The sequence below is a fragment of the Vulpes lagopus genome, chromosome 23 (assembly GCF_018345385.1).
Source record: "Vulpes lagopus strain Blue_001 chromosome 23, ASM1834538v1, whole genome shotgun sequence".
NCBI classification, from domain to species: Eukaryota; Metazoa; Chordata; class Mammalia; order Carnivora; family Canidae; genus Vulpes; species Vulpes lagopus.
Window position 1 is genome coordinate 45,651,561 of NC_054846.1, and position 21,515 is coordinate 45,673,075.

Genomic DNA, 21,515 nt, shown 5'->3' on the forward strand with positions numbered 1-21,515 from the left:
TTGCTAAGCAAAATCAGTCAGTCAGAGAAAGACAGTTGCCATATGATTTCACTCCTATGTAGAATTTAAGCTGCAAAACAAACTAGCAAAGGGGGGTAGAAAAGGAAGCAAAGGAGACAAAACAAGAAACAGACGTGACTATAGAGCACGAACTGATGGTCACCAGAGGGAAGGTTGGGGGGAGGTGGAAGAAATAGATGGTGAAGACTGAGGATGCATTTATTGTAATGAGTAAGTATAGGGTGATTAAAATTTTTTTTTAATTTTTTTAAATAGTGAGGTCTGGGTCAAATAAAAGCTGATTTATTTTTTTAAGATTTTATTTATTAATTCATGAGAGACACACAGAGACAGAGGCAGAGACACAGGCAGAGGGAGAAGCAGATTTCATGCAGGGAGCCCCATGCAGGACTCGATCCCAGGACCCCAGGGTCATGACCTGAGCCAAAGGCAGACAAGCAACCATTGAGCCACCCAGGTGCCCCCAAGAGAAGCTAATTTAAAAGAAAATAACCACTGTTGTTCGACTTGGGGCTGAGACAACAGAACTGGACTTTATGACGAGCTGAGAATAACCTAGTTGCACAGGGAGCTCGTAGGCCTGGGCCCTGATCTGCAGCTGCAGAGTGAGCAAGTCCACCCTCACCTTGAGGGGAGCAGAAGCCAGCCTCCCGCCCAGCCCCTCTCCAGATTTTCCAAAGCTTCCAGGGTTTTATCCAGCCTCCTCTAAAGAAATGTTCCAAAAATATCCCAGCCATACTGCCCCTTGTCCAGCAGCTTGGTGAAAAGCCTCTGCCAGCTGCAAACCAGGTCATCACCATTACAGGGGGCACGGCAGAGGCCGCAGAGGGGCCCGGATATGGCCAAGTGAAAATGCAGTCAGCAGGCCATAAAGAAAACTGTGCTCAAGACCGGGGTTTGTATGACTTTGGACACTTTACTCTCTTTGAGCAGAAAAATCTTCGTTTCTTCTCTGCTAAAGATGTACAACTAAATATAAACAGGCCCCTCTCCAGGGTTGTTTTCCATCTCTTCGTGAATCATGGTTCTCCGCACTATTATTTCAAAAGATGTGTGTGTGTGTGGTGCCTACTATGTGTCCAGCATGATTTAATATGCTGAATGAGGATTTTACTGGAAGCAAATGGGGGAAAACATGGGTGCGGCTCAGTCGGTCAAGTGTCTGACTCCTGATTTTGGCTCCGGTCACGACCTCGGGGTTGTAAGATCTAGTCTTGCATAGGACCCCCCCCAGGATGTGGAGCTTGCTTGGGATTCTTTCTCTCCCGCTCCCTCTGCCCTGCACCCCAAAACATAAAATAAATAAAATATATTTTTTTAAAAGCTCTTACTCTATGATCCCATTTATATCAGATGCAATGAAGGTAAAATGAATGAATCTATAGTGATATGAATCAGATCGGTGGTGGCCTGGGGCCTGGGAGGCACACTGGGACATTTCACGGTGATGGTGTTTTCCCTCTTGTACTGCTGGTGACATGGGTGTAGACATTTGTCAAAGCTCATCCAACAGGAACACCTGGGTGGCTCAGCAGCTGAACGTCTGCCTTCGACTCAGGCTGTGATCCCAGGATCCAGGATGGACTCCCGCATCTGGCTTCCCACAGGGAGCCTGCTTCTCCCCCTACCTGGGTCTCTGTCTCTGTCTGTGTATCTCTCATGAATAAATAAATAAAATCTTAAAAAAAAAATAAGATACTGGACCATAAATTCAAGATGGAAGAAAAAGTCAAACACAGAAGAAATTACAATTAATTTCTTATTAATTAATCAAAGGATTGATTTTTTTTTCCCTAATTCTTGACAGAGTGTCCGGCAAAGAGCATGGAAGCAGGGGACCTACTCAATCAAACCACCTTAGTGACACACATTCGGCTTAGAGGCTTATCTGTAGATCAGAGGGTGCAGATGGCTGTGTTTGCCATGTTCCTCACTTTCTATGTCCTGACACTGGCTGGGAACGTCCTCATTGTCATAACTATTATCTACGACCGCCGGCTTCATACCCCCATGTATTTCTTCCTCAGTAACCTGTCTTTTATCGATGTGTGCCACTCCACTGTTACTGTCCCCAAGATGCTGGTAGACACATGGGCAGAAGAGAAGCTTATCTCCTTTGACGGCTGCGTCACTCAGATGTTTTTCCTGCACCTCTTCGCCTGCACCGAGATCTTTCTGCTCACCGTCATGGCCTACGACCGATATGTGGCCATTTGCAAGCCCCTGCAGTACCTGACGGTGATGAGCTGGAGAGTGTGTGTGCTGCTGGCTGTAGCCCTGTGGGTGGGGGGGACCATCCACTCCATATCGCTGACCTCCCTCACCATCACGCTGCCCTACTGTGGTCCTGATGAGATTGACAGCTTCTTCTGCGATGTGCCTCAGGTGATCAAACTGGCCTGCACGGATACCCACATCATTGAAATCCTCATCGTCTCCAACAGCGGTCTGATCTCCGTGGTGTGTTTCGTGGTCCTCGTGGTGTCCTACGCGGTCATCCTGGTGAGCCTGCGGCAGCAAATCTCCGAAGGCAGGCGCAAGGCCTTATCCACCTGTGCGGCCCACCTCACCGTTGTCACACTGTTCCTGGGACATTGCATCTTCATCTATTCCCGCCCATCCACCAGCCTCCCGGAGGACAAGGTGGTGTCTGTGTTTTTCACGGCCGTTACCCCCCTGCTGAACCCCATCATCTATACTCTTAGGAATGAAGACATGAAGAATGCCTTGAACAAGTTAATGGGAAGGTTGGAGGGGAAAGGTAAAAAATGACAATGTCTAAGCTCTTGGGGCCTGGTGCTCCAAATCAAAGAAAAGCCTTGTGAAGAATAAGTTACCTGACATTTTGTCAGCTTATATGACTTATAAAATTGTCTTCTGGTCTAATATCTGACAATTGTGGCATAGCTATGATGTTTAGTGTCTCCCATAAGCCGGAAATTGTTGCAGGCACTCGGCATTACTCCGTCCTCACAGCAACTTGTGAGGTAGGTACTGTGCTTGCTTACAGTGATGAAACTAAAGCTCAAAGAGAGCAAATGGTATGTCCAAGGTCACCCAGCTGGGAAATGATGGAAGCAGGATATGAAGCCGAGTGTATCAACACAAAGTCATGCTACTTTCATTACACCATGCCTCCTCTCCCTGCTTTTCGTCTTAGGGTGATAACTAAAGTTTAAACAAAACCTTCAGATTTCTGGGCAGCACTTGATTACACCATTCACTCAGATGCTTGCCTAAATGGCTCAGCAAAACACTGGCGAATCAGACCAAGTGGGTTTGCTTATGACTTCAGTGATGTAGAAAGAAGACTTGGAGTCATTGAAGTTATTGGTTTCCTCAGGTATCCAGGAAAAATCTGCCATCAGAGCAATGAAGTGGGGATACCTTAGTATTCATTCATTTGACAAATATTGACCAAGCATCTATTATGTGCTAGGGACTTGGTTTACAGTCACAAATAAGACATGTAGTCCCTCCTTTATGTCGTTTAAAGTCTAGTGAAAATAGTAAACAAAATATAAACAAATGCATTTCAATTATAAATCATAACAAATCCTGTGGACAAAACACATTGAACGCTGAATGAGAGTTTTAGAAAAGACAGTCTTCAGAGTAGGTAGTCAAGAAGGGTCTCTCCGACCAAATGACATTGCAGCTGAGACTGACAAATGAAAAGGAGCCACGTGTGAGAAAAGACAGTGTTCTAGGCAAAGGAAATGGCAGTTGTTGGAGAAGACTCTGGCTTGGTCCAAGCAGTGAAAGAGCAGTGGGGTTACAGCTTAGATCATAAGGCTGACAATGGTGAGAGATGACACTGAAGACGTGAAAAGAACACTTTCACATCCTCTTAAGGGCCAACCTGACTTTCAAAAAGGTGTCAAGATAACACAATGGGGAAGAAAGTCTTTTTAAATGGTACTGGATCATCTAGGTTGATGGGAAAAATTAATCTCAACCCTTATCTCACACCATATGTCATAGTAAACTTAAAATGGATCACAAACCTAAATTTGTTTTTTTTTTGAGATTATAACTTTTATATTGTTTTGATTTTTTTGTATATTTTTATTGGATTTTGATTTGCCAACATATAGTATAACATCCAGTACTCATCCCCTCAGTGCCTGACACCCAGTCACCCCATCACCCCGCCCACCTCCCTCTACTACCCCTTGTTCGTTTACCAGAGTTAGGAGTCTCTCATAGTTTGTCTCCCTCTCTAATTTTTCCCACTCGTTTTCTCTCCTTCCCCTATAATCCCTGTCACTATTTTTTATATCCCACGTATGAGTGAGACCATGTAATGTTTGTCCTTCTCCAACTGACTTACTTCACTCAGCATAATACCCTCCAGTTCCATCCACATCAAAGCAAATGGTGGGTAAAAACCTAAAATTTAAAGCTGAACTGTAAAATTTCTAAATGAAGATAGGAGAAAATCTTTGAGACTTCAGAGTAGGTGACGGTTTCTTAGGACACAAAAGGCATCAATCTTATAAGTAAAAGATTGATAAGTAAGGCTGAATCAAAATATAAATTTCTGCTCTTCAAAATATATCATTCAAAAAATAAAACTGCACACCACAGTGTGAGAAAAATATTGCCAAGACGTATATCCAACAAAGGTCTTGTATCCAGAATACACAAAGAAAACTGTTGTATACTCTTACAATGACAAGAAGACAAAACATTAAAATAATAAATGAGCAAAATGTTTGAATAAACACAACACAGCACAAAGGATAATAAGCAAATTAAAAGATTCTCAGCATCATCAGTCATTGGGGAAATGAAGAGTACACCACACATGCACTTAGAATGCCTAAAATTAAATACTGACAATAGCAATTATTGGATGTTAAACTCTTATACTTCTGAGAGTATAAAATCATACAACCACTTTGCGGGTGCCCAGCTGGTTCAGTCAGTGGAAAATGAGACTCTTGATCTTGGGGTCATGAATTTGAGCCCCACAGGGGAAAAAAAGTTTGCAAATAAATAAATAAATTGTAAAAAATCATACAATCACTTTGGAACAGGCTTGTAGTTAATTCATTATAAGTTGAACATACACTTACTATGTGATCCAATAATTCTACTCCTAGATACTTACCCAGGAGAAATGAAGACATGTGGCCAAAATAACCTGTAAGTAAGCACTTATATCTATTTGATTCATAACTGTCAAAAGCTGAAAACACCCAAATGCCCATCAGTAAATGACTGAATAAACGATTGCCGTATACCCATACAACGAGGTATTACTCAACAATAACAAGAAACTACTAATACCCACTAAAGACATAGTTTAATCTCAGCAACAGCAGGCAGAGCAAAAGAAGCAGGCACGGAAAAGTTCATACTGTATGATTCAATGTCCATGTAGCTCTAGGAAAGGTAAATCTAACTCATAATGACAAAAATCAGACCCTTGGATGCTTGGGTGGAGATAGAGGGATTGTCTGGGAAGGGACTGAAGAACTTTCAGGGGTGCTGTAAATGTTCTATATCTTGATTGGAGAGATGTATATGTTATGTGGATGTATATATACCTTTGTCAAAATTTCTCCACCTGTCCAATTAAAATGCATGCATTTTATGTAATTAAATTTTACCTCAATAAATTTTATTTTAAAACAAGTCCTTTATACATTTTCACCTTGATTTTATCAAAGTACTATGAAAAATACAAAACAAATCCAGGAATAATGAGAGAATCACTTTCAAAGTCACAGCTTAACTCAATATAAATCGGTGATGGCTTAAATAAACACCTTGAAGGTCTATTTGAAAGCAAGATTGAAACCACTATAATTTATAAAACAGAAGTGCGATATATAGCTTCCCAGAGGCAATAACTCACAGAATCCACAAATCAAGAAAATATGTTCTCTCACAACTGTACCTGTTCCTGAAACTGAGTCCATGCCCCAAATTGTGTTCTTTTACTAGTGAAACCAGAGCCTTCTTAAAAGTTTTCCAGATTCTTTTTCCTTTATGTTCCACCATGATCCTTTCCTTTATATGAAGTAATAGTTAATAAGTCTTTGTTTTTTTTAAAGATTTTGTTTATTCATTTGAGATAGAGAGAGAGGGAGAGCGAGCATGAACAGGGGGTGGGCAGGCAGAGGGAGAAGGTGAAGCAGGCTCCCCGTGGAGCAGGGAGCCCGACCTGGGGCTCCATCCCGGGACCCCAGGATCATGACCCAAACCAAAGGCAAGTGCCTAATGGACTGCTCCACCCCATCAGTCCCTCTCTGTAATACAGAAGTCTGCCCTGCTCCGGGCCATCTTATCTTTTGATTTTGGTTTTTGCTCTCACTGTCTCATTAAAGATTCGGCCCTAATTACATTTACAATTCCAAGTCCACCATGTACCTGACTTTATGAGAAAACCTGTTTCTGTCTGAGATGCTTTATGGCACTTTTTACCTCCTCGTTTCTCAAGGTGTAAATGAGGGGATTTAGCAAAGGGGTGACCACCGTGTAGAAGACAGATACCACCTTGTCGATGGAGAAGCTGGTGTCTGGCCGAGTGTAGATGAAGATGCATGGTCCAAAGAAGAAGGCGACGACCATGAAGTGGGCTGAGCACGTAGACAGAGCTTTCCGGCGCCCTTCAGCGGACTGTTTTCTAAGAGACACCAGGATGATTGTGTAAGAGGTGACCAAAGCCAGGAAACAGGTGAGGGAGATGGTTCCACTGTTGGAGACAATGAGCACTCCCGTGAGGTAGGTGTCTGTGCAGGCCAGCTTGATGACGGGGGGCACATCGCAGAAGTAGCTATCGATAACGTTGGGGCCGCAGTAAGGCAAACGAATGGTCAGGAGGGTCTGCACCAGAGAGTGAACGGTACCCCCCCACCAGAGGGCGAGGACGAGCTGCACGCATACCCGGATGCTCATCACGTTGGGGTAGCGCAGTGGGGCACAGATGGCCACGTAGCGGTCGTAAGCCATGACGGTCAGCAGAAGGATCTCAGCACAAGCGAACAGGTGTAGGAAGAAGAGCTGCGCAATGCAGTCATCAAAGGAAATAGTCTTTCTCTCCCTAAGCAGGCCCTCCAGCATCTTGGGCACAGTGACCGAGGAGTGGCAGGTGTCAATGAAGGACAGGTTGCTCAGGAAGAAGTACATGGGGGTATGGAGGCGCCGGGTAAGGGCTGTGGTCACTATGATGAGAGTGTTCCCCAGAAGGGTGAGCACGTAAGCCAGGGAGAATGCCACAAAAAGTAGCGTCCCCAGTGCCCAGTTATCCGTGAGCCCCAAGAAGACAAACTCAGTCACTCTTGTTTGATTTGGAGCCTCCATCCAGCGAGTTTCCAAAGGATCTTGGGGGAGGACAAAACCATGAAAGCCAGTTTAGGGCTACAGCTGACTGAAGTAGTTCCACATCCCCATGTGAACTGCTTACGTATAACCAGGGCACACACACACACACACACACACACACACACACAAAACCAGGGCACACAGAATAGAAGGCCGACCTAGGGGCGACTATCACAAAGGCCCGTAACCACGGGAGCCTTCCCAAGCCCGCGCACACCGCCTGCTGCCCGGCGGCCGGCCTAGGCCTTAGGTGGCCCACGGCCGAGGCCCAGGAGTCACCGAGACCCAGGAGCTGCCAAAGCTCCCGGCCGCAGGCCAGCTGCTCCCCCAGGTCCAGTCTAATCCGCACATAACTCCACACTGGCCTCCCAACCGACGACTCCAGCTGAGATCCTTCGCCTCTCCACTCCCAACCAAGTCAAGTGTGCACCCCAAGCCTGCCAGGGCCGCGGGCCTCGTCTCCCCAGTCTGGAATCCTCTCCCCCGGGGGCCGCCCTCCTCAGGCCCCAGGCACCCTGCTGCAGCGGGCCAGCCCCCCTGTAAGGACTGGCTGTTGACACGGCCACATTTCCTCGCCTCGCTTTCCTACCTGTTTCGTGGTGTCGACCTGAGAAAGAAAATTAGACATGTCTTTCTGTTTTCCATGGAATTGAAATGTTCCTCAAAAGCGGTCACTATAGGGGTGTCTGGGTGGCTCAGGTGGTTAAGCAGCCGACGCCGGATTTCACCTCAGATCACGACCTCAGGGTCCTAGGGTCATGCCCTCCACCAGGCTTTGCAATAATGAGGCCTCGGCTTGAAAAGTCTCCCCCTAACACCCCCCCAACCATGCATATGCATGCATGCCGGCGCACTTGCTCTCAATAAATAAATAAATCTTAAAAAAAGAAAAGAAATTTGGGGCAACTGGGTGGCTCAGTCAGTTAAGCGTCTGCCTTGGGCTCTGATCATGATCCTGCCCTGGGATCAAGCCCCACATCAGGCTCCCTACTCAGTGAGGAGTTTGCTTCCCCCTCTGCCTCTCTCCCCTGTTCATGATTGCTCGTTCTTTCTTTTTTCTTTCTCTTTTCTTTCTTTCTTTCTTTCTTTCTTTCTTTCTTTCTTTCTCTCTCTCTCACTCTCTCTCAAATAAATAAATAAAATATTTTTAAAAGAAATTTAATTTTTAAAATTCTGTGATAGGATTTGTCCTCTAGGAGATATTATTCATAAATATTCAAGCTATTTTGTCCCAATTTTCTTTTTTTTAAGATTTATTTATTTGTTTGAGAGAGAGAGAGAAAACATGAGTGGGAGGAGAGGCAGAGGGACAAGCAGGAGGAAAGAGAAGATGCGAGGCTCAATCCTAGGACCCTGAAATCATGATCAGAGCCCAAGTCCAGAGTCACTTGCTTAACCACCTGAGGCACCTGGTGCCCCTGTCCCTAATTTTCTATACTGATTCATTAGCCTAAAACTGTAACAGAATTTAGGAAATAATTACCACAACCACAAAAAAATATTTCTATTATTGATCCAACTATTTCACTTGTAGGAGTCTCCTAAGCAACCAAACTATCAAAAAGCTAAATGCAAGAAGATATTAATTACAGCATTATTTAAAACAACAGTTATAGGATTTATTTTGAAGCTTGAATGAATATATATATATATTTTTTAAGATTTTATTTATTCACTCATGAGAGACACAGAGAGACACAGCCAGAGGGAGAAGCAGGCTCCATGCAGGGAGCCCGATGTGGAACTCGATCCCAGGTCTCCAGGATCACATCCTGGGCTGAAGGCGGTGCTAAACCGCTGAGCCACCCAGGGATCCCCTGCAACTTGAATGAATATAGTGGAAATCGAATAGAATTACACACAGCCATTAGGAACAGTAATAATAAAGGACTGCCGATATGAAAAAATTATTGAAATGTTATGAAGAATAAAATGAGATAAAAAATTTTTGTGCATTCTCAACATTTTAAAATATATTCAGTGCCATATAAATTATCAAAATGCAAAAGGTAGACTAGAAGAAAATATTGCAACATATATGACCAAAAAAGGATAATAGTCCTATTACTGAAAGGGTTCTTCAAATATGACAAGGAAGGTGCTCGCTTCAGCAGCACATATACTAAAATTGGAACGATCCAGAGAAGATTGGCATGGCCCCTGTGCAAGAATGACATGCAAAGTGGTGAGGCATTCCATATTTTAAAAAATATATGACAAGAAAGGACAAATAACAATCAAATAAGGGCAAAAAGTGTGAAAGGGCAAGTCACGGAAAAAGAAATATAAATGACAAATAAGTATGAATAAAAAGATTCTCAACTTCAGTAGTGGGTTAAACAAAATGTTTTTGTCTCATTGGATCGGCAAAGATATAAAAAACTGAGCCTTCAGGACACCTGGGGGACTCAGCGGTGGAGCATTAATCTGCCTTCAGCCCATGGCGTGATCCTGGAGCCCCGGGATCGAGTCCCACGTTGGGCTCCCTGCATGTAGCCTGCTTCTCCCTCTGCCTGTGTCTCTGCGTCTCTTAGAAATATATATAATATATAAAGTATATATATTAAATATATTAAGTATATATATTAAATATATTTCTATAGAGAAATATATATAAATCTTTTTTTAAAAAGGCGTTTTGGTGAAATAATCTAGCAGCACCTATCAAAATCCTAAATGGCCCTCCCTCTAACCAAGGGGCCCACTTCTAGGGCTGTATTTCTAGAAATAAAGGAATCCATAATTAAGGATAAATCTTTATTGAAGCATTTTTAGCAAAACTAGGAATGGGAAATAAATTGTTTATTTTTTCTTTACGATTTTATTTATTTATTCATGAGAGACACACAGAGAGAGAGAGAGAGAGGCAGAGACACAGGCAGAGGGAAAAGCAGGCTCCATGCGGGTCTCCATGCTGAAGGCGGCGCTAAACTGCTGAGCCTCCCGGGCTGCCCTAAATTGTTTATTAATAGAGAAATAAGTAAATACATTTTAGTACAGCCACAATTTGGAATATTACATAGCCATGAGCAAGCACGAGCTGCATGTGTGCATACGCCGCACTGTCCAGGTGGCTGCACATTAGAACCACCTGCAGGGCTGGCTGTGGATTCTGCTGCCCAGGGTTCACCCACGACAATGAACTCAGATCTTTGGGGGTCGGACCCAGTAGTACTCTTAAAGCTCCCAGGCGTTTCCGACACATAGCCAAGATGGGAAACTATTAACTTCAAGGAATCTCAGCCACATTTTGTTAAGTGAAAAGAGTACATTAGGAGATCTATACATAACATAGTGAGGATAGGAACCAGGAAGGGAGGGAGGGAGGGGAAAGAAGGAAAGAAGGAGCAAATGAAGGAACAAAAGGAGAGCATCAAGAGAGAGGGGTGCCCGTGTACATATGTTCAAACACACACCTACATATTCACAAAGTCTGTGTGTATGTATTTATTCCTAAAAGGATAGATAACAGGTGTGGAACAATACACACTTATTTTAACATTGGTTTACTTGTGGAAGTATAAAATTGAAAGGAATCGTAGATTTTATTAATGTTTACATGACACTCTGTGATTGTTTAAGTTTGTATAATAAGCACAGGTTACTTTGTTTAAAAAAAACAAAGTGTTAAAATTTTGCATATCAGAAAAAAAGGAAAGGAAATGAAAATGCCGACTTCACGGGGTTATCCTTTTCCTTCTCCACATCTGAGACTGTGCAGCCTGCGAGGTGTCTTCTAGAGCAGGTGGTAAATAAACGGGGAGGACCTGTGTGGCCAGCTCCGGGCAGCCCCGGCCCCACTCCGCTAGCAGGAGGGCGGGCGTCGCTCTCTCGGGGAATTCAAGGCACCGTGACCTTTGGCCTTCACCTCCCTAGGTCTCAGTTTTCCCAGCTATGAAATGGGAGCTAGGCGCATCTCTTCCACGTGATTAGATGTAGTAAATACCCAGGTCTCCCGTGGAAAAGACTGAGAAGCAGGGGGATGGGACGAATGTCTGGGTGTTAAGGGTCCGGTGGCACAGAAGAGCATCATTAAAAGTTGCAGCTCTATGCACATTTTACTGTAGAAGAATCTAATGAGAAGCACTGAATCTTGGGATTGGCTGAAATCCACCCCCAGGGTAAGTCCCTGGATGCCCCTCGGCTGTTTCCAGGGGCAACAGATGGCAGCTGCTACCTTCCCAGCACCAAGGAATCAACACTGGGCTGCGGAAAAGAGTTTTTGCTCTGGTTCTAAAGAGAGAGGTTGGGATCCCTGGGTGGCGCAGCGATTTGGCGCCTGCCTTTGGCTCAGGGCGTGATCCTGGAGACCTGGGTTCGAATCCCACATCAGGCTCCCGGCGCATGGAGCCTGCTTCTCCCTCTGCCTGTGTCTCTGCCTCTCTCTCTTTCTCTCTGTGTGACTATCATGGATAAATAAAATTTAAAAAAAAATAAATAAATAAAGAGAGAGGTTGGGATCCCTGTGTGGCGCAGCGATTTGGCGCCTGCCTTTGGCTCAGGGCGTGATCCTGGAGACCTGGGTTCGAATCCCACATCAGGCTCCCGGTGCATGGAGCCTGCTTCTCCCTCTGCCTATGTCTCTGCCTCTCTCTCTCTCTCTCTCTCTCTGTGTGTGTGACCATCATAAATAATAAATAAAAAAATTTTTTTAAAAAATAAAAATAAAAAATAAAGAGAGAGGTTGGTGCAGGGCCTGGCACACGGTACCCCTTGATCCTGGGGTTGTGGGTTGGAGACCCACGTCAGGTGTGGAGATGACTTGCGGGTCCATTCCTCTCACTGAGAACTAAGGATCTCTGTGAGAAAATGTCCCAGAAACTCCCCAAGAGAGAAGACCACAAAGGAGTCGATGAGAGACAGTGAGGCGTCTCTGGTCCAATCAACAATATTCAACGCGGACGCCAGCAGGCTCTGTGCCCGGGGAACAGTGCTCCCCCAGGCCTTGCCATGGCTTCTCACGGTTCTCACGTGTAAGGTCTTCTGTCACATATCGCCCAGCGTGAAGGCCCCCCAATGCCCACACCTGAGAGGACATCCCCCCTTTACACGACACCCCAGTGAGCACTTACAGACACCTGCGAACTCCTGAGCGGCCTACGTCAGTGCTAACCGTCTGCCTTTCCAAACACAAACCCCTTGAAGGCAAAGACTAGACCTGCCGTGCTTGCCACTGTGTACCCAGAGCTCGTGTTCGGGGGTGAATGAGGTCCCCAAACCCAGCTCCCACCGTGGAGCACTGGGATTCAGACCCCCACTCTCCAACACTATGAAGCCCCTCAGCAAAATGCCAGGCACGCTCTGTCCTAAAGAATCCACAAAAACAAAACCACATGTGACTAAGACCAGTAAGCATATTAAAAATAATAATAAATAATAATGATTAACTTTCTCTAAAAAAAAAGAAAAGAAACTAAAAAAAGTATTCACCAAGTATGTTGAAAGGAGGACACTTAGCAGTCGCCTGATTTTTTAAGACTCATCATTCTAGGGGCGCCCAGGTGGCTCAGTGGTTGAGCACCTGCCTTCAGCTTGGGTCATGATCCTAGAGGCCTGGGATCTAGTCCCACATTGGCCTCCCTGCATGGAGCCTGCTTCTCCCTCTGCCTGTGTCTCTGCCTCTCTCTCTCTCTCTGCCTCTTGTAAATAAATAAATATTTTTTTAAAAAAAGAAAGTTTTACTCTTCATAGTACATTATGATACTATCTACCTCTTTGCCAACCGAAACAGGTGGAGAAAGAAATCTTCTCTGAGGTTCCCAACTTTCTTAGAGCAGGAGGGAGGGTGGGGCAGGGGGGAGGGAGAGGGAGAGAGAATCTTAAACAGACTGCACACCCAGTGCAGAGCCTGAGGTGGGGCTTGATCTCACAACCTGAGATCAAGATGAGCTGAGATCAGATGCTCAACCAACACGGATGCCCCGCAGGCATCCCTGCCCAGAGGTCTTTTTTTTTTTTTAAGATTTTATTTATTTATTCATGAGAGACACAGAGAGAGAGAGAGAGGCAGAGACACAGGCAGAGGGAGAAGCAGGCTTCATGCAGGGAGCCCGACGTGGGACCCGATCCCGGGTCTCCAGGATCATGCCCTGGGCTGAAGGCAGGCGCTCAACCCCTGAGCCGCCCAGGGATCCCCTGCCCGGAGGTTTTTAAAGGTGGGGGCTCCAGGTAGAAGCAAATGGCATCCTCCTCTCTGCTTCCTGGGAAAGCACCCGGAGCACTACCCCGTTATCACAGGGATGCAGTGCTGGTGAGTCATAGCTCAGAAGGCGGCCTGCAGCGGGACGCCCGGGAGCGGCCCTCATGCTGCAGCTGCAGCTCTTCCACTTCTTCTCCAGAACAGCCCAAATTTAATCTGTGTGCTGGTTTTCAGAGCACAGGAGAGACAGGCTTTCTCTGTCGCTGACAAGCAAAGACTAAGTGACCATCTGCCAGTAGAAGAGACTCACCCTTTCTCGGAAAGACTGTAGCATAGTCAATGTTCATCCCACAAACACTCATGAGTGCCCAGCAGGCACAGTGCTAGAGACTCAAGCACGGGGACGAGGGGGAGTGATGCTCTTGATCCTCCCCAACCCCCAAACTCCATAATTCTGGGACTTTGTTAAGGACTAGAAAGAAGGAGCAGGTGCTGTGGCAAGATCTGAAAGGTGACAAGTAATAACCCTAGACGCTGAGGAATCTTAGAGGGCATGTGTATTAGTGGTGCTTTCGGTGAGGCGCCTTTGCAGAGAGCAGCACCTTGAAAAAGTGTGCTGCGTCCTGAGACAGAGGAGAGGTTAAGATAATTCTCATGAGTTGGAAGGACTACACGCCCATCGCACGTGTCACACATGTGCTTGATACAGGGCCTTGCCCACACCACGAACACACGTGCATACAGGCGCGTGCCCCGCGGGAGGCATGGCGGGCAACGCAGGTACAGAAGTAGAAAGACTCACCTACGTTCTCCAGTTACACAGGGGGCACTTTGCTCACCGTCCTAATGTTCTTTCTCCCACTTCTTCCGGAATCCCTTCTGAAATGAAACAGAAAGCAGAATATTTTAAAACACTGTGATTTGCACGTTGTAACTGGTTTTCTGCCAAAATAGTTTCACCCTTTTAATTTGGTATCTGGGTTTTTAAAAGTCTCTTCTTCTCTGTAAATTTTGCATTTGTCCTTTTCAATACTTCTGCCTTCTCCCAGCCAAGTAAGGTAGCACTGAGCCCGTTCGCCCTTCCCTTTTTCATCAGTAACTACCACAGTCACCATTAGAACTATATTTGAACAGGTTCCAAAATCTGTTACTCAAAAGCCATTCATTCACTCAACAAACATTTATCGTAGAAGGAAAATCCTCATTTTTAGTTAATATAAATAAATAGCATACTTTATGAGGCATAAGCAAACACTAACTTTAAGCTTAAAATTTTATATCAAGTGATGCTTGGGTGGCTCAGCAGTTGAGCATCTGCCTTCAGCTCAGGTCATGATCCCGGAGTCCCGGGATTGAGTCCCACAGCAGGCTCCCTGCATGGAGCCTGCTTCTCTCTCTCTCTCTCTCTCTCTCTCTCTCTCTCTCTCCATGTCTCTCGTGAATAAATAAATAAAATCTTTAAAAAAATTTTATATCAAGAAAATATAGAAGTGTCTTGGTCATGGTAATCATGTCACAACGTATACATATATCAAACCATCACATTGCCACCTGAGATGCATTCAGTCTTTTTTTAAATAGATTTTATTTATTGGAGAGAGAGAGAGAGCAAGCTCAGGCAGGTGGAGCAGCAGAGGCAGAGGAAGAAGCAGCCTTCCTACTGGAGCCTGACATGGGACTTGATCCCAGGATTTGGGGATCATGACCTAAGCCCAAGGCAGACACTTAACTGACTGAGGTACCCAGGCACCCCTACATTCAATCTTTACTCGTCTGTCAATTCTACCTCAATTAAGATAGGGTCAGGGGAAGAAAATACAAAGCTTTTTGAGAAGCTGTGCCAAGTCAAAGCCTGTTAGTCTTAGGTTCTATTGCTGTCCTGCTGAACTAGTAGCCATTCCTATTTTGCAAGATAATATACCTAAAAATTTGGATTCTGGGGCACTGGCTGATTCAGTCAGAAGAGCATGTAACTCTTGATCTCAGGGTCCTGAGTTCAAGCCCCACCTTTGGTGTGGAACCAAGTCAATCAGTCAATCAATCAACCGATCAATCAGTACTAACTAATCTTAAAAACATTTGGATCCTGTTCTTTTTTACCCCTTTAACCAACTGATCTATCATAACTCAGGGTACACTTATACAGGTCACTTGACTTTATTTTCATTATCTGGAAAGTAGGTAATAACCTGATCTCTTTACTTACTGTGATTGTTAATATTATGTGTCAACATGGCTAGGCCGTGGTACGTAGTTGTGTGGTCAAATACACGTCTAGATATTGTTGGGAAGATGTTTTTCAGATGTGATTAACATTTAAATCCGTAGACTTTAGGTAGATTATCTTCCGTAATATGGGTGGGCCTCTGGCAGCCCAGGTGGCTCAGCGGTTTAGCACCGCTTTCAGCCCAGGACAGGATCCCGGAGACCCGGGATCAAGTTCCACGTCAGGCTCCCTGCATGGTAGCCTGCTTCTCCCTCTGCCTGTGTCTCTGCCTCTCTCTCTCTCTCTCTCTCTCTCTCTCTCTCTCTGTGTGTGTGTGTGTGTGTGTGTGTGTGTCTCAGGAATAAATAAATAAAATCTTTTTAAAAAAATAATAAAAATCTTTTTAAAAATATGGGCCTCATGCAATCAGTGGAAAGCCTTCAAAGAAAAGACTGAGGCCCCCAGCATAAAGAATTCTGCTTCCAGACTCAGGACCGCAAGACTGACTCCTGCCAGCTTCCAGCCTGCTGGCCTGCTTGGCAGACTTCAGTTTTGCCGGCCCCCCATCTCATGAGCCAATTCCTTAAAGTAAATCTCTCTCTCTCTCTCTCTCTCTTCCCCTCTTTCCCCATCTCTCATTCTTTCTTTCTCTTTCTCTCTTTCTGTATGTGCAACTTATTTTGATGATAGAAAGATAGATGAGGGATCCCTGGGTGGCTCAGTGGTTCAGCGCCTGCCTTTGGCCCAGGGCATGATCCTGGAGTCCTGGGATCGAGTCCCACGTTGGGCTCCTTGCATGGAGCCTGCTTCTCCTTCTACTTCTCCCTCTGCCTGTGTCTCTGCCTCTCTGTGTCTCTCATGAATAAATAAATAAAAAATCTTTAAAAAAAAGAAAAGAAAGATAGATGATAGATAGGCAGAAAGATAGATATCTTATTGGTTATGTTTCTCTGTAGAACCGTGACTAACACAGTTACCTCTCTTGCAATTGTCTTAAAGATGGAAATGTGATTTAGGTTTAGGAAAGATTAGGCATATAAGAAGACCATTGTTCACTTATCACTCCCAGGAGATAAACCTCTCCTGAAGATCTTATTATATTCTCTCCCTCCCTCAACATCTACCTTAAATAAGCAAAAATAGTCATTATCACCTTATAAAGGTGAGGCAGAAAGAGGACAGGAAAACTCAGTGTCATCAAACTGAATCAATCAATGAACAAACTCTATTAAACTCTCTCTTTTAAAGGCCAAAGCAATTTTCTTCAGTGTATAATCAGTAAACATTCGTTCATAGACTCATCCTGCTTATTTAAAATAGATTTTCCACTGACATCAAACACTTACCACCTACTCCTATAACTCCTCGTGATTCAGTTGTCCCCTTATGCTCTGTTACAGAAGCTCAGGACGGAAAATCCTAGAGCACAAAATTTGACACAGGGTGAACTTCAGGCTTGAAAGCTTTGGGATCTTTATCTGTCCAACACAGAATTTTGAAGTGATCATTGGATGACTATAATTGAACTTGCCATCAAGGAATACTCATGGGTACTATTATGAGTTTTCCATTTCAATGAATTTCTTGTTATTAGTCTCATTCATGGACAATAAACCAGTAGCCTCCAAATATGGAAGAGTTCCAAGTCTTTGGCAATTAGCATGACATCAGTTTGTTTAGCCACTGTACTAACCACTTCAATGTACACCAGAGATTCAAGGTCCACTGACAAATGGAACCTCACCCATGAATCCTAAATAAATTAGTATCAATCCATGGGCTCCCAAAATACCCAATATGCAGCAGAGAACTCACTTAGTTTCCAGAAATATCTGATTCAACACTTCCTCATTTGTCTTTTTTACTGCCTGTAAAGGTCCAAAGCAAAAAATTATAATCCACTCTTTATAGATTGTCCATACAAGATAACCTCTTTATATAAGACAAACATATCAAAATGTTTAGAACCAGTTGGTTTTTCAATCTCCCAAAAAGAGTTTTGACTATCTAAAGCAAAACAATAGGGATCCCTGGGTGGCGTAGCGGTTTGGCGCCTGCCTTTGGCCCAGGGCGCAATCCTGGAGACCCGGGATCGAATCATCAGGCTCCCAGTGCATGGAGCCTGCTTCTCCCTCTGCCTGTGTCTCTGCCTCTCTCTCTTTCTCTCTGTATGACTATCATAAATAAATAAAATAAAATAAATTAAAAAAAATAAATAAAGCAAAACAATAATTCTGCATTGTGGAATTTAGAACATGCTGAAATAAAACATATGAAATAATAACAAAAAGACTGGGAGGAAGAAAATGGAAGTTGAAAGATTCTTCTTTCATACAGGCAGTGACATAATATTATTTGATGATATCTGTATTTAAGATGTATTCTCTAAACAGTTGACTAATAGCTAAAATCAAGTGTTTGAGCTAATAAGGTAATAGTAAAGATGAAATAAAATATTTTTTAAATCTCAGGGAATCCAGATGATAAAAAAAAAAAATAGAAGAAAATGAGAATAGAAAACAAATAGAAAAATAGTTGATTTAAACCAAACCCCATCAATAATCATATTAAATGTATTTGGCCTATCTTGTATCCAGAATATATAAAGAACTCTTACAACTCAACAGTAAAAAGACAAAGAATAGGCAACTTAAGAATACTTAAGAATAGGCAATAGGCAGAATACTTAAGAATTGCCAACTTAAGAATAGGCAAAGGATTTTTTTTTTTAAGATTTTATTTATTTATTCATGAGAGACACAGAGACACAGGCAGAGGGAGAAGCAGGCTCCCTGCAGGGAGCCCGATGTGGGACTTGATCCCGATGTGGGACTTGATCCCGATGTGGGACTTGATCCCGGGACTCCAGGATCATGCCCTGGGCTGAAGGCAGGCGCTAAACTGCTGAGCCACGTAGGGATCTCCTAGGCAAAGGATTTAAATTGACATATTTTTCCAAAGAGGACAGGAAAATTCATGGGCTTATCTCATGAATAAATATCTTTATTTATGATATTTAAACTCAAGTTTCTTTTCTTTCTTTTTTTTAATATTTTATTTATTCATGAGAGACACAGAGAGAGAGGCAGAGACATAGACAGAGGGATAAGCAGGCTCCTGAAGGGACTCTGCTACAGGACTCGATCCCAGGACCCCAGGATCATGACCTGAGCAGAAGGCAGATGCTCAACCACCGAGCCACCCAGGTGCCCCAAAAATAAATTTTTTAAAAAAGATTCTTTTTCCTCTCCCTCTGCCTCTCTCTTCACTCATTCTCTCTCTCTCTCTCTCTCTCTCTCTCTCTCTCTCTCTCAAAGAAAAAAGAAAGCATATGTCCACACTAAAATTTGTACATATTCATCACAGCATTATTCACACTATCCAAAAAGTGGAAACAACCAAAACGTCTATTTTTTTAATATTTTATTTATTTATTCATGAGAGACACAGAGAGAAAGAGAAAGAGAGAGAGAGAGAGTGCCTCTCTGTGCCTCTCAGAGACACAGGCAGAGGGAGAAGCAGGCTCCCTGCAGGGAGCCCAATGCCGGACTCAATCCCGAGATTCCAGGATCACGCCCTGGGTTGAAGGCGGCACTAAACCACTGAGCCACCCAGGATGTCCACCAAAATGTCTATTAATTGACAAATGGTTAAACAAAATATAGTATGTCCATAAAGTGGAATATTGTTCAGTAATAAAAAGGAATGAGGAATTGATATACGATGCGTGTATCCACCTTTGCAGTGAAGGAGATGAAGAGACTGTGGAGTCTGGTGATGTTGAGGAGAAAAGGATATGAGGCAGCCAATGTCACCGGCCCTGGTAGACATTCACCCATCATCGCCAAACAGTAAACCTACAGCAGATTCCAGCCGTGACTGATGCTGCACACAGGCAGGGGTCCTCCACACAGTTACCCGATTCACTAGAACAGAGAGAATAAAAAAAAATACAAGGGATGGGAGACTGCTCCTGAAGACCAGGTGCTTCTGGTGAGACCTGAGGCCATGGGTCTCACCTTATTCCACGCGTAGACCCCACGGGCCTTGACCAGACTATTCCAACCCTCTGGTGCAGGAAGTACTGGAGGATGCTGACAACCAGGGTACAGCAGAGCAAGGTAGACCAGTGTGGCAGGCCATGGCTCAGGGTAGCAGACCATAACTCTTCAGGGGCTCTCTTCACCAAAGACGGCACAGTGTGGACAGCAATGAAGAGGAGATGAGATCCGAGGTCAGCAGCCACCTCAACGTCTGTATTACCACATCAATGACCTCCGCAGAGGCCCAGAAAACCCTACACCATAGCATGGCCAAGAGACAAAAGCCGTCCATCCACCAGCTGAAAATTCATCTGCTCTTGAGGTCGAGCAAGGTGGGGCTGAATAAAGGGCAGCTAACCTCCGCCATCATCCAGTTTAGTCATCCAACCAGAAGAAATGCATATGAAATTTCAGTAAGAAGGAATTAATAAAATATCAGAGCTGATGACCTTAAGTCTTGCTTTTTGCCTATTGACTAGATAACTAGAACTATCTGCATTATCTGCGCAGCTTGGGGTTTTTCATATTTTTACCTAAAAACCTATCTTTTGGGTAATGACAAACAGGGGTGTGTTTGGTTTTTTTATGCCTGGTTTTTCTCAATACACCTTTACAGATTTTTAAATTGTTTCTTACCTGGCCAAGTTGACATTTTTAGGCATCTCATTTTTAATCTGTAACAAAATTTTTTAATTTGATTTTTTTTTAATTTGATTTTTTTAAGTCAACTATAATATTGTGATTTATACTAAGAAATGCGGATTTGGTCTCATCCCCTTTTCTGGCACAGAGCTCCAAAAACCCCAGGAATTTCCAGAGTGATGAGAATGATAAAGGTGTCTTTTTTTGTGTTATAAAGATGGCTTTGAAAACACCTAAGATCGACGTTATAATTAAAGGTTTGGAACATTTAGTCCCACTCCTTGATGCCCCCCGCCCCCCGCCAGAGGGGAGAGGGGTTGGAGGTTGAATTAATTGCCAATGACCAAAGATTTAATCCATCATGCGTATGTAGTGAAGCCTCCATAAAAATCCAAATGGACAAGGTTCAGAGAGCTTCTCAGTTGTTGAACCTGTAAAGATTTGGGGAGAATGGCACACTCTGAGGGAGCACGGATGCTCTGTACCCTTTCTCTACACTCTGTCTGCCCAATGAATCTCTTACATCTGGCTATTTCTGAGTTATATCCTTTTGTAATAAACCCATAAGCTAGTAAGTAGACTGATCTGATGAGTCCTGTGAACCACTTTTCCAAATTAATCAAACCTAAGGAGGGGGTCGTGGGAACCTCTGATTGATAGCGAGTCAGAAGTACAGGTAACCACCTGGACTCAGAATTGGCATCCGAATTGTAGGGCAGTGTTGTGGGACTGAGCCTTCAACCTGTGGAATCTAAGAGTCTCCTAGCAGATCGTGTGGTAGTGTCAGGAGAGCGTTGAATTGCAGGACGTCTAGCTGCAGTCTGAGAATTGCTTGATGATGTGTCAAAAACCCACACACATCACAAGTGATATCAGAATCATTATCAACAAACTGCAAGCACTGGTCTAAAAAAGGTCTTAAATAGGGACACCTGAGTGGCTCAGTGGTTGAGTGTCTGCCTTCTGCTCAGGGCGTGATCCTGCAGACCTGGGATCGAGTCCCACGTTGGGCTCCCTGCATGGAGCCTGCTTCTCCCTCTGCCTGGGTCTCTGTGTGTCTCTCAGGAATAAATAAATAAAATCCTTTTTTAAAAAGTTTTTAAATAATGAACCTTTTTTAAAGATTCTA

The 21,515-nt window shown here is 44.0% G+C and overlaps 2 protein-coding genes and 1 non-coding gene across 3 annotated transcripts; 2 read left to right on the plus strand and 1 right to left on the minus strand.

Annotated features, from left to right (window-relative positions):
• Window positions 1–1,845: 1,845 nt before the first annotated feature.
• LOC121480899 (olfactory receptor 4E1) lies at window positions 1,846–2,793 on the plus strand. The gene has a single exon (XM_041737796.1). It carries the CDS (start codon window positions 1,846–1,848, stop codon window positions 2,791–2,793), a length of 948 nt encoding a protein of 315 aa, XP_041593730.1.
• Window positions 2,794–6,408: 3,615 nt separating this feature from the next.
• On the minus strand, window positions 6,409–7,335 carry LOC121480893 (olfactory receptor 1509). Its single transcript, XM_041737786.1, has one exon. It carries the CDS (start codon window positions 7,333–7,335, stop codon window positions 6,409–6,411), a length of 927 nt encoding a protein of 308 aa, XP_041593720.1.
• Window positions 7,336–9,454: 2,119 nt separating this feature from the next.
• On the plus strand, window positions 9,455–9,561 carry LOC121481730. Its single transcript, XR_005985388.1, has one exon. It is a non-coding gene; the product is annotated as a U6 spliceosomal RNA (small nuclear RNA).
• The last annotated feature ends 11,954 nt before the right edge of the window (window positions 9,562–21,515 follow it).

Bases quoted from the DNA above. Each gene is read 5' to 3' on its own strand.
- LOC121480893 (XM_041737786.1), bottom strand. From the start codon at position 7,335: ATGGAGGCTCCAAATCAAACAAGAGTGACTGAGTTTGTCTTCTTGGGG.
- LOC121480899 (XM_041737796.1), top strand. From the start codon at position 1,846: ATGGAAGCAGGGGACCTACTCAATCAAACCACCTTAGTGACACACATT.